The 12,714-nt window shown below is 48.1% G+C and overlaps 1 protein-coding gene across 1 annotated transcript in view; it reads right to left on the bottom strand.

Moving 5' to 3' along the window:
- Window positions 1-12,714, bottom strand: part of CRTAC1 (cartilage acidic protein 1) — a 134,063-nt gene that overhangs the window by 50,018 nt on the left and 71,331 nt on the right. Inside the window, exon 3 of the mRNA XM_031682761.2 lies at window positions 1,041-1,237. Coding sequence (XP_031538621.1) covers window positions 1,041-1,237 — 197 coding nt within the window. The remainder of the gene's footprint in view (window positions 1-1,040; window positions 1,238-12,714) is intronic.

Raw genomic sequence — 12,714 nt, forward strand, 5'->3', positions numbered from 1 at the left:
TTGAGTAAGGCCATAGAGTGTGTTGATTAAGAGGTTGGATCTGGTGTCAAACACCTGGGTTTGAATCCTGGGACTTACAAGTTGTATGGCCTTGGGCAAGTTATGTGATCTCTTTGTGCCTCAGTTTCCTCAACTATAAAGTGGGCTACATCAGTACCTACATAATTGAGCTGTTGTGAGGCTTACATGAGGTGACTAATACAAAGCACTCAGATCCAGGCCTGGCACATAGTAGGTGCTACTTAAGTATCAGCTGTATAATTAGTATCATTATTGCTACTATTATGCAGCCTTCTGGGCATCAGTTTCTGTCAGCCATTGCTTGGTACGTACGACCTCGCTACCCAAAGCGTGGTCCCTGGACCAGCAGCAGCATCATAGCCCGAGAGCCTTAGCAATACAGGATCTCGGGCCCAGACAGGCCTGCTGCGTCAGAATCTGCATTAACACAGACCCCTGCTGACTGGGATGGCCTCTGGGCTGGGAAAGATCCCAGAAACTCAAGGTTTATCTTTCTCCAAGTTCTATCCCCAGCACCTAGCGTTTTTAGTCTGGCACGGAGTAGGGGCTCGGCAGGAATGTGGAGTGAAAAACTGAGCTCAGCTGAAAGCTGTGGGGGGCCCTGGAGGGATTTCAAAGCACTTTAGAAAGATCCCCTGGAAGCAGCATGCAGGGGGCCAAGGGTGGACCTCGGAGGTGAGAAGTGCTGAGTGGCTGAGCCACGGCAGGAGCAGTGGGGAGAAGAGCGGGGGGTCAGGAGGACTTGGGAGGTGAAGAGGATAAAGTCCAAGGGAGAGGACTGGTCTTCTGCTCAAGGCCTCCCTCTCCAGGCCTGGGGGCTGGGAGATGAGAAAAAGCTTCACGCATAAGAGGAGAAGGGGTCCTCCTGGGGTGTCTCCGCTGGGACAGAGCAGGGTCCTGGAGGCAGCAGGAACTGTGGCTGGGGGAGCCGGTGGCAGTAGCCCGAGGAAGGCTGACCTTTCGTGGTTGCTGCGAGGGAGGAGGTGGGAGGCAGGGGGCCTGAGGCCCCAAACCCTTACCCGAGAAGGCATTGTTGGTGTTGAGGAAGTAGATCTCCTCACGGCCATCCCCGTCGATGTCGCAGGCTGTGACCCCGATGGCGTTGCCCTGCCGGTCCCGCAGCGCGTAGTAGGGGGAGCTGCGCTCGTCCACCGCGATGTTCACCAACCGCTTCTGGGCCCGGTCGTACTTCAGAACCAGGTTGGGGCCGTTGTACCTGGAGAAGGAAGGGGGAGGGGACGTTGAGGATGAGCAGCTGGGCCCACTGGTTGCACCCGACCAGAGCAATGGGCTCAGAGTCCTCCCGGACAGGTCAACGTGGGGACAATTCTGCCCCAGAACATTCCAACGGCACCACTGTATTCCTGGGGAGCCCTTGGCTGCCCACCTCAGGGTTTCCGGGTGTTTGACGAGTATCCCTGAATCAGATACGGACACAGGCAAAGTGAGAGTCAACTGGGCCCACATGGGACACAATATAAGGAGCAGGGCAGTGGAGGGGAGTGGGCAGCCAGTGACAGGCTTTGCTGAAGAAAACAAAAAACTCCCTGACATTTATCTTGCCGATTTCAATGTAAAAGACACCTTCATATTTATAATCTCATTCACTTAAATCTAACAACAATCACGTGATGTAGGCTGTATTATTAACCCATTTTTTTACAGATGAGGCAACTGACAAACTTCGTTAGGGAAAGTGAGGCTCAGAGAGGTTGAGTGCCCGTCCCAAGATAACACAGCTAGTAAGTGTCAGGTGCTGGGACTCGAACCCAGGCCCTCTCTGCTATCCCAAGAGCCAGCCCTTGTGTGAATGAGCCCTGGTAGAGCAGAAAGCTTTGTCACTGAGGTTTGGAATGACTCTCTCAATAGAAAGTCCCAGTATTTAAACAGTAGTATGAAATCAGAAACAGGAGATTCTGAACACCTCTAAAGTCATCAGGGAGACCTGCTGGATCTTTTCTTAGGGACTCAAAACAAAAGACGAAAGTGCTCCTCAGTCCTCATCTCTCTCTTGCTTGACTCTCCCACAACCACACGATCTCCTTGCTGCATGCTCTTGCCTCGGGGACTTCTGCCCAGGATGCTTTTCCTCCAGATATCCACATGGCTGTCTCCCTCCTTCTCCTCCTTCAGCCCTTGCGCAATCATCCCTTCCCTCCTCAGTGAGGCTTTCCTGCCCACTCTCCTGAAACTTGCCACCACCACCACCCTGCATTCCTCATTTCTCACCCCTGCTCTCTTTCTTGTGGCTTTACCCCAGCTGACAATTCTCTGAACTCCTGTGTATCTCTTCCTTCCCTGTTTGATCCCACTAGAATGTCAGCTACACAAAGGCAGAACTTTTTGTCTGCTTTGTTCCCCAGGGCCTCGAACAGTGCCTGGCACAAAACAGGTGCTCAGCAAATACTTGTTGCCATTGTATGAGTAAATCCTCAGAGCCCATGTCTGAGTCATAAGGGCTTAGGTGTCCTGCAGGCAATTTCTTCCCATCGCCTTTCCATCTGGAGAGAGTGGTGTGCCCAAGGTCACCCCGGGCAGCACAGCCACGAATGTCTGAAGTCTCCTCCTACCTCCTGGAACACCAGCTTGCCAGGCTCTCCAAAGGAACCCGGCCAACCCCCGTCCATTAGTTCCCAGCCTCCTGCCTTTGTTTTAACCCAAGCACGCACATCCTGAGTGAAGTTCAGCTGCCAGCCTCTGGACGGTCCCCAGCTGAGAATACCCCGGAGGAGGAGGGGTGGACAGGGGGAGGGCGGAAAGAACTCTCCAAGGTCTATGAGAGAAATCACTTCTTGCTTTGCTGAAACAGATCCAATTTGGCCCTCTCCTTCGTCACCAAGATGCAGAGCCAGTGAAGTATGGGGGATGCTGAGTGACTGGCCTGGTGCCTTCTGGCATCCACAGTGTGTGAAAGGGGAGACAGAGCTCACTGGGGGCTGAGTCAGCACCCGGTGATGGAAGCTTGCACCTTAGTCGCCTTGACGAAGAGTGTCTGAGGGCTGTGCGTCGAGGGCGCGGCATGACCTATGGGACGTGTTTAGGCAGGAGAGACGAGACAGAACGCTTGGGTTCCAGCACGGCCAGCAGCTGGCTCCAGCTCGCAGGGGCAGGAAGTGGTTTCCAGGTGCTAAAGACTAGTCCTCAAAGCTTCTGGGTCTTCTGTTTACTACCAATACTGCTCCTCAAAAGACACTATAGTTCTGGGGCGCTGGCCTTGCTAAAAGCACTTTCCCATGCATTGCCTCAGCTGAGCCCCGATAATCCCAGAAAGAAGGTAGAGAAGGCATTTTTCTAGAAAAGGAAACAAAGGCTCAGAGAGGCAAAGTGAGCTGTCCAAGGTTACACAGCTCGCACAGGGCAGCATGAGGCTTCTCACTGTCTTCGAGTCCTGTGCTCCTTCCACACTGTCTACGATGCCAGCACTCCTAGTCCTCTGCAGTTTCTTCTGATGGTCTCTTCCAAAGCAGCGGCCATGGGAAATGCCCAAGAACGTCACGTAAACAGAGGAGATCGTAACCCTACGTTTCCACAACACTTGGGAGTTTATAAAGCACTTCCTCGTCCTTGATTTCATTTGCTTCTCTGCAGGTCTTGACTCTTCCAGAGGTTACTTTTGTGACCTTAGGCATCACATTCCATAACATGTTTAAACAAGGGGTTCCAGAGCCAGAGTGTAAAAGGCCCTGGACTAGGTGCTGTGAGAGAGCCCTTCTCAGTCTATTGCTCTTGAAATAGGGCCTTGAGTCTAACTAACCTCAGGGGGTGGACAGAGCGGGTGGGTCCCCCTTCTTCCCTAGCCCCAGGCTATGGCTGAGGAGCCACACATAAAGTCCAGCGCTGACACTCATCCTTCGCACCCTGTGTCCCTTGGGTCTCCCAGAGTATCTTCACCACCCCCTGGAGACAATCCCAGTGGAAGTTCCACCCATATTGAGGCTGGTCCTTTCACCTTGAATCTTGGGTGGTGGGTGTGCACACAAGGTCCCTGCTTCCATGGTGGTGGCCCTTGGGGAGCGGGTGGCCCTAGATCATGGCTTCTTTGAAGAACCTGGGGGTGCTAGTTCCAGGGCACCCCCTAAGGGGTGGGGGGTAGCCCAAATTCCCCCATCTGTTATAGTGAGCATGTGCCATAGAGAACCCCCCAAACTTACATGGCAGCCTGGGATGAATCCTGACACTCTTACCTCTCTGTTTCACCCTCCCCAGCAAGGAGACACGAAGCCAGACCAATGGCTCCCAGGTAGGGGTCCCAGCACACCGTGGTGCAAGGCCAGGAGGTGGGGCATGGACCTGCCACTTCTTCCCTCCACCTGGGCTGCCCTTTGCTGGGCCTGCTGCACTGGTATCCAAGCCTCTCACAGTCTCCCACCAGGACAGCCAGTCTTATCCCCTCCCCCTCTTCTCCAAGAAGCTGATGCTCCAGTGGGTTCCTTACCATCCCACCCCCTCCCGTGGGGGATGTTCTCCCCGCCGTCCTCTCCTCCCATAAAGCCTGCCCCACCTCCTGGGCTAGATGTGATCTTCTCTTCCCCGGACACCCACAGCGTTTTACACCTTGCTTATTCCCTCGGGGCAGAATTGTTTGTGTTCTAACATCACTTCCCCTCATTAAAACATATGCTCCTTGAAGCACGTGGGTGTATCTCTGCATTTGCTGTGCCTAGAGCCATGCAAGCATAGAGAAAGTCCCCAACAAATGTCTGTCCCTAAGAGTGAGTGAGTGAGTGAGTGAAGGAAAACAATCATGGGTAGTCCTCACAGAGCAGTCACCACGCACCAAGCACCCTTCTGAGAACTTTATTCCCACTACCTCATCTCATCCTCACGACAATCCTAGGATTTTACAGCTGTGGAGACAGGTACAGAGGTGAGCCACAGTCACTGACCCGGGGAGCTGGACGTAAGGGACATGGGATTTCACCATCTCCTCTCTCTGGCATGTGCCCGAGATTGTTGGATGCTTCTAGAAATTCAGGAGGCTTTGAAGCTCAGTTAAACAGGCTTAGGAAGTGGGACAGGGTCGTATGTTCTTGGAAAGCAGCTGCGACTTCATAATATCAGAGGCTGGGCCAGTAGCAGAGGTAATTGGCTCGGCAGCAATTCAAAAATCTGCTCATGAGACGCCAGCAGGGCACAAACCATTCTTGTGTGAGTACTGCCCAACTGTCCCGCCGGTCCCCTGGGAGGGGCTGCTGCAGACAGGGACAGGGAGGGGCCTTGGGCTCTAGCAGGCTGAGCATGGGGTCTGGGCCTCCACTTTCCGGCTCTGACCTTGAGCTTATCACTCAGTTCCTCTAAGCTTCAGCTTCCTCACCTGAACTCCGCAAGGATGAGACGGAGTGTGTGATAACATTCGGCAAACTGTGAAGAGTTACACAATTATAAGTTCCCATCATTATTTAAAAAAACTGAGCCACAAGCTCTCACTCTCCGGAGTGCTCATTTTGAATTGCCAAACATACTCTAATAGTTCTCATCCCCAAACACCCTACCCGGGACCTCTCATCGTCTGCTGTGTATTTCTTTATTCCTCTTTGTAACTAAACTCAAAGAGTTGTCTTCACAACCTGCCCCCACTTTCTCACGGCCCATGTACTGCACCCCAATCCACATTCCATCCCCCAGTCCTCCAACTCTAGCAGAGCTGCTCTTGTTATGATCATTAGTGGCTTTCAAGTGGCCACAACTAAGGATGCCCTTTCTGTCCTGTCTCCCGGGGCCCTTCGGCTGCATCCGGCTCACAGTGGCCTGCACCGCTGGCCACTTCCCTCTGGAAACACTCTGCTCTCTCTGCTCTGAGGATGCCACCCTCCTCTGGTTTTTCTTCTTTGTCTCTGGTCCCCCCTCTTTTCCTCTCTGCAGGCTCTTCCTCCTCTTCCTGCTCTCTTTTTTTCCCCTCCAATAGACATAATGATGTTTTATTAAGTAAAGAACTGATCAAGTCACAAAAATTTCTTTAATACATTGATATGCAATTTTTATTTTTTATACAATTTTTAAAGGTTATTTCCCTCTTAATGTTGGAGTCCCCGGGCCTGATCCTGGGCCCCTGTCTCCGTCCCCTTTCACTAGGGAATAACATCTGTTCCCATGACTGACAACTTCCAAATTTATATCTCCAACCCAAATCCCCAGTCCAAGCTCAGACCCATATATCCGACTGCCTTCTTGACATCTCCCCCTGCGTGCCCCACAGTCATCTCTGATGGAACGTGTCCAAAATGGAACTATCGATCGCTCGGCCCTCTCCTCCCTGCAATGGGCATCTGAGTGCTAAAGCCAGGAACCTGGTGTCAGCCTTGGTTCTCCCACCCCCTTGTCTTCACATCTAATTCATTGGCTGGTCCTGTCATTTCTACCTCTTAAAATATTTCAAATCTTTTCCCTTCTTTCTTCCCCCACTGCCACTATCTCTGGAGAGCCTCCTTTCTCTGCCTCCCCACTTGCCCCCACCAATCGAATTTGCCCACACCATAGCCAGAGTCCTCTTTAAATATATAAATCAGATGAGCCATTCTCCTGCCTAAAACCCTGTGGTGGTTTCCCATTATGTTAGAATGAAACCCAGACCCTTTATCACTCCTGGCCTGGGAGCCTGGCTTTGTCTGCTTCCCATCTCGCTGCCCTCCTCCAGCCACACCAGCCTCCATCCAGCTCCTAACGGCTCAGCTGGTGCAGTCTTAGCCCTCCGACCAGAACAGGCTCCCTCTGCTTCCCTCCTGAACTGGCTTCTTCTCATCCTTTAGGTCTCACCTTGAAAGGCATCTTGGAGAGACCTTCTTCTCATCTGTATTCAGTCACTGCATCCTCTGTCCCACTCTTGTTTGGCTACTTATTTATGTCCATTTCTCCCAGGAAGCCATAAGCTTCAGGAGGGCAGAGACTGTGTCTGCTGTGTTCACTTCGGTCTCCCCATCACCTAGGGCATGATGAGTGCTCAGTAAATACTTGTAGAGCGAACAAAAGAGAAAGAGCCTGTGGGAGTTACCAGATCATCCCTGGGTGGCTGAGCAAAAGGTCAACTGAGCCACCAATGTCTTGCCTGGTCTTTGACTCTCTACTTTCATTAGTTCCCAAGATATGTACAAACATAGTAATGACGAGGAGGCCAAGAGCCAGTGTCCTAGATAAAGGTGAGAGAGAGTAACAAGGTGTTATACATAAATACAGAGGTACCTCTTCCTCTGTTGAGAATCACTGACCCATGTGAAAAAAAATCCAACTTAGGCAGTTCCATAAAGGGGAAGCCAGATGAAAGAATATAATAATTATTGGGTGCCTACTATACACTAGATTCTGTGCTACATATGACATCTCATTGTACATTAATAAAAATTTTTCTAAAATTTGAAAAGTATATAAAATACCCTATTTTGAAACTTAAGAATAGGGATTTTTTTTAATTAAAAAGGAAAATAGTGAAGATACATAGCTATTGAGCATCACAGTCAGGGGAGAGATTTAGGCAAAAAGAAGAGACAAATGTACGTATACACAGAGAATGCAAAAGAGAGACACAAGAATATGCAAAATGGAAATGGAGGAGCAGTGAAGCCCTGAGCACAGAGAGAAACGCACATATGTAAAGACAGATAAAGACACTGGCCCACATAGATTCAGAGACACATGGAGGATACACAGACTGGGGAGACAGAGAGACCCCTGGAAAGACACAAAGTCATGGAAATATCAGCAGGGCTCTGAGATCACAGAGAAACAACCCAGCTTATGGCTGTTCCGGGCATTTCCTCTAAAGATTTTTAAAGATGTGTGGCATCTTCACAACTACGGGCACGAGGGGTTATTTTATTCTTGGTTACTTTGATACTTTTATTTATGAGTAAAGGGAATTGCAAAGAAGAGTGACTTTCTGAAAGTCAAACAGCTAATCATTAGACAAAATAAACTGAAAGATAAACTTAGCCCTTAGTCTAAAGCAGGGATCAGAAAGACCAAAGCCTCTGGGCCAAATCTGGCCCGCTGCCTATATTTGTAAATATAGTTTTATTGGAATACAGAACTGTTCCTTCATTCACGTGTTTTCTATGACTGCTTCTGCTATATGACAGAGCTGAGTAGTTGCAACACAGACTGCATGGCCCAGACACTGAAAATCTGTACCATTTGGCTCTTAACAAAAAAAATTTTTTAAAGGGTTGTCAGTCTTATATTACGCATATATTACAAGTTCTAAGGGATCATTATCATATCAGAACACAAAATGACAACAAGCCTTAGTGAAAATTCATTTGAGGTCCATACTTGGGAATGTAGCTTTCTGAAACAAGTATTCAGAGAGGGTGTAAGTTGAATGGAAGGAAGATGTTATGTCTTAGGATGGAGATCATGAGGCAAAATAATCTGGGGGCATAAAAGAGGCTGAGAAGAGCTGTGTAAAATGAGAACAGTGTTCGATACCTGGGGTTTATCCAAGGCTAAGAAATGAGCAGGTGCTCTTCATGCACCCCAGTGTTCACAGCAGCACTATTTACAATAGCCACGACATGGAAACAACCTAAATGTCCATACACAGATGACTGGATAAAGAAGATGTGGTGTATATATACATACACAGTGGAATATTACTCAGCCATAAAAAGAATGGAATAATGCCATTTGCAGCAACATAGATGGACCTAAAGATGATCACACTAAGCGAAGTAAGTCAAACAGAGGAAAACAAATAATACATGATGTTACTTATATGTGGAATCTAAAAAAAAAAACCAAATTTTATTTACAAACCAGAAATAGACTCATGGACATAGAAAACAAACTGTGTTGCCAGGGGGGAGGGGTGAAGGAGGGGTAGATTAAGAGCCTGGGATTAATGATGCATATTACTATATATGAAACAGATAAACAACAAGGACCTCCTATATAGCACAGGGAACTATGTTCAGTTTCTTGTAATGAGCTGTAAAGGAAAAGAAATGGAAAAAAATATATACATATGTATGTATATGTATAACTGAATTGCTCTGCCGTACACCTGAAGCTAACATTGTAAATCGACTACACGACAATAAAAAATAAGAATAAAAGAAAAGAAATGAGCATGTGCTCTTTAAGTGAGTGTGGTAGTTAAAGGGGTGTGGTAGCTGATCCCCAGATGGCTGCCATCATTTTCTTTCTTCTCTGTATGTGCATGTGATACTCCACCCATCAAGAGGTGGAATCTATTTTGCCTCCCCTGAGTCAGGGCTGGCTTTGTGATTTGCTTCGACTGGCAGAATATGGGCCAGGTCCGGCTTAGCCTTAAAGAGGCCATCTAGCTTCCACTCTGACTCTGGGGGAAGCCAGTCACCATGTAAGAAATCTGACTACCTTGAGACCACCATGGCTCTGAGGAAGCCCAATGTGCCCCATGGAGAGGCCCGTGGAAGAGCCCCGAGGCACCAGATAAACAAGTGAAGACTTTGGGGACCTACCAGCCCAGCCCAGACAGCAGTGTGAGTGACACCTGCTGATGTCACGTGGAGCAGAACTCCCTGGCCCTCACCCCAGCTGACCCTGCCCAACTTCCTGACTCACAGAATTGTGAGGAAGGATAATTTGTTCTTAAGCCATTAAATTTTTTGAAAAGAAAGTAGATAATGACAGCCTATCACTTCAGACCTAAGGGGAAGAGGAAATCAACCCTGAAAAGTAGGAAAAAGCATTATTCATTAATCAGTAGAATTCTCTGAAGTAGCATCTGAATTCACAGTAGGCAGGTCTCCTCAAGGGAGGCCTGAATCTTTGGGTTGATACTTGGATCTCAGAATATCTGAGGGTCTGTGCAGAGACTGAGGGTGGAAGGGTAACGAGAGATACAAGGATTCCAAAAGCCCCTGTTTTTCTACTCCTCCTTCGTGTTCTTTCCTTTCTAGCCACATCTGGTTCCACTTTGATCGCACAGCCTTGAACATGGATCGTTTCTTTGGAACGGTGCACAGTGCTCTTTTTTTCCTTTTTACAAATTTAATTCTTTGAAAGCCATTGAAGTTAAATAGGACCAGAAAACATATGGGAAGGCATTCCAACAGGAGATTCACAGATTGTATTTTAAAGAAGAGATATCCAGGTGCCAGGTATTAGTTTAAAGGAATGGAGACTTTAGTAATGGGAGGTTTCTAGCCGTGATGAGAAATCTGGGGCTGGGGTTGTTACAGGGGAGTAAATTGGATAAGTCTGGAAAAGGCATCCTAGAGAACAAATAAACAAACAAATCTGATCCTGAATTAGGAGCTAATTAGCCAGGGTGAAGAAGACGTCACAAACACAATGCAAAAAAGAAGGAGGTAACTTTAAGACAAAGGGTAAAAACCTTTTGTTCTAAGGGGTGGATTCTTTTTCAAGAAAAGGATGTTTGGCACCAAAAGGTCAGAATAATCTGCAGTGATGAGTGTCTGTGTCCTGTAAAAACTCCACGCAGATGGATTGATTTATGCCTTGTTCTAAAAAAGATCTGTGCTCAGCATGTGCTCTGTGCCCTTGGAATTTCTTATATTTTGATGAGCATGGAAGCACCCAGAAGGCAGAGACTACCATTTGCAGCTCCATCCCCTCCATACCCAGGACAATGCTGGGAAAAGAGGTCCTCAGTCATGGGTGTTGATATTGTTGGTGATGATGATGGGGGTGCGATGATGAGGAGGAGAATGAGGATGAAGACCATGACTCCCTCCCTCAAGGCATGTTTATTTCAAAAAGAAGAAGACAGGGCGGCAGGAATTCTACAAACTATCGAAGGAGGGATTCAGGTGACAGATGCATACTGGTTAACAGGATTTTTTGGTTGCAAGTGGCAAACATTCCACCTGAACCAACTAAAGAAAGTATTGGCTCAGGTGTTGGAACTGCCAGAAGAGCAAGGGTAGAGGGGACCTCGGGGTGACTGGAACCAGGGCTCTGGCCAGGGTGGGGTCATCAGGACTTCCTCTCTCCCGCCCTTTCCCCTTTTCTCTTTCTGCATCACCCTCTCCACCATCCTTCTTCACAAGGCCTGACCTGCATACACGCTCAGCCTCACACCTCAGCATCAGCACAGAATGGAGAGGCTTTCTTTCCTTGGTTCCAATGTGAAAACCCCGGAAAAGGGCTCTGATTAGCCCAGGTAGGGTTACACTTCCATCCTCGGAGGCAGGATTGGGAGCCTACAGTTGACAGCCTTCAACTAGGACCAACGCTGGTGAGAGCAGCATCTCAGGAGCTATGTGTTTTCAGGAAGAGAAAGGCCAGGACGGATAAGGAACGTGTCTATAGAGACAGTCACTCATCTAGTCTGTACTTCTGGAGACAAACTTGCCAGGGCCTACTGATGGACGGCAATGATTCCTGGCACCGCCAAGTCCTTGTGTCCTCCAGATCATCTCAAGGTCCCCTACGCCTCTCCAGAAGCCCCAGAAAGATGTAAACACAGACAGTGGAACGACCGTTTGACTCACTATGTTCTGGAAACAGGTCCGGTTCTTGGCTTCCTCCACAGGCCTCTGTTCCAGGCAGCATTGCTGGCAGCAGGAGGCAGGAGGGCACTGAGAGAGGGCAGTGACCTTCCAGTGTTGGGTGAGGGGGGCACAAGAAGAGCTCTGGCCCAACTCTGTGATCAGCTTGCGGATTCAGGCAGATCATGTTTAACTGCTGGGTCACAAAATATTTTAAATGTCTACTCAGACTTTCTTCCCTTCATGCTATAATTACCTAGAGGCTTTTAGCTAAAACCCTGTTGCTCTTTGCCTCTATTTCTCTTTCAATTAAGGAAGTGGGCCAATTTAGGGGCAGAATGGTGGGGCCAGTAGCCTACAGATAATTTACTCTTCTTTAAGAGTAAAAAAGATAAAGCAATCATTCTCTAGTGAGTTTATTCCCCTCTTCTGGGATCCTCTTTCCAGGTGGGGCATACTGCATGGTACACAACGGAATTCTCTGCTCAGAGAGCCTCTAACCTACTATGGCAATAGGGAGTGGCCCCAACCCCAAGCTTTCAGAGGAGCAAGGGTCACTTCTGCTGGGGCAGTCTTCATAAAGAAGGTTCATTTGATCTAGAACTTGAAGAACATACAGGATTTTAATAGAAGACATAAGTTAGACATTTACAAAGGAAATAGCGTGAGCTATGAAACAGATCAGAGAACAGAAAAATGTGGTTAGGAAATAGAGGGAAGGCTGGCTGGATGGCACAGAGATGTGTTGGACAATTGTGGAAAAGGGTAGAAGCAAACTAAAAAGTTCATGACAGCTAAGATTGTGGAAGATGTGATGTTTAATCCAAGAGTTTAGATTTTGGGGAGGGAGGGTAATAGCTCATTGGCAGACTGTGTGCTTAGCATGCACAAGGTCCTGGGTTCAATCCCCACTTCTTTCATTTAAAAAAATAATTAATCAAATAAACCTAATTACCTCATCCTGGAAAAAAATTAAAAAGGAAAAATGATACCAATGAACAATATCTTTAAAAAAATAAAAGAGTTTAGATTTTATCTGGTAGGAAACTGGGAGCCGCTGAAGGATTCCGAACAGGGCTCACCATCACATCAAAGTACTGTTTTCAGGAGCGTCGTCTGGTGGCTGGGAGCGCGAGGGATCAGCCAGAGGACAGAAAAGAAACAATGGGGCAGAATACAGAAATGCCCCTCAATTATTCCAGAAACTTCTTCTGAGCTAACTTGAGTAGGTTCCTATTACTTGCATGCAAATGACTTCTAAGAGCAG

The sequence above is a fragment of the Vicugna pacos genome, chromosome 11 (assembly GCF_048564905.1).
Source record: "Vicugna pacos chromosome 11, VicPac4, whole genome shotgun sequence".
Classification (NCBI taxonomy): Eukaryota; Metazoa; Chordata; class Mammalia; order Artiodactyla; family Camelidae; genus Vicugna; species Vicugna pacos.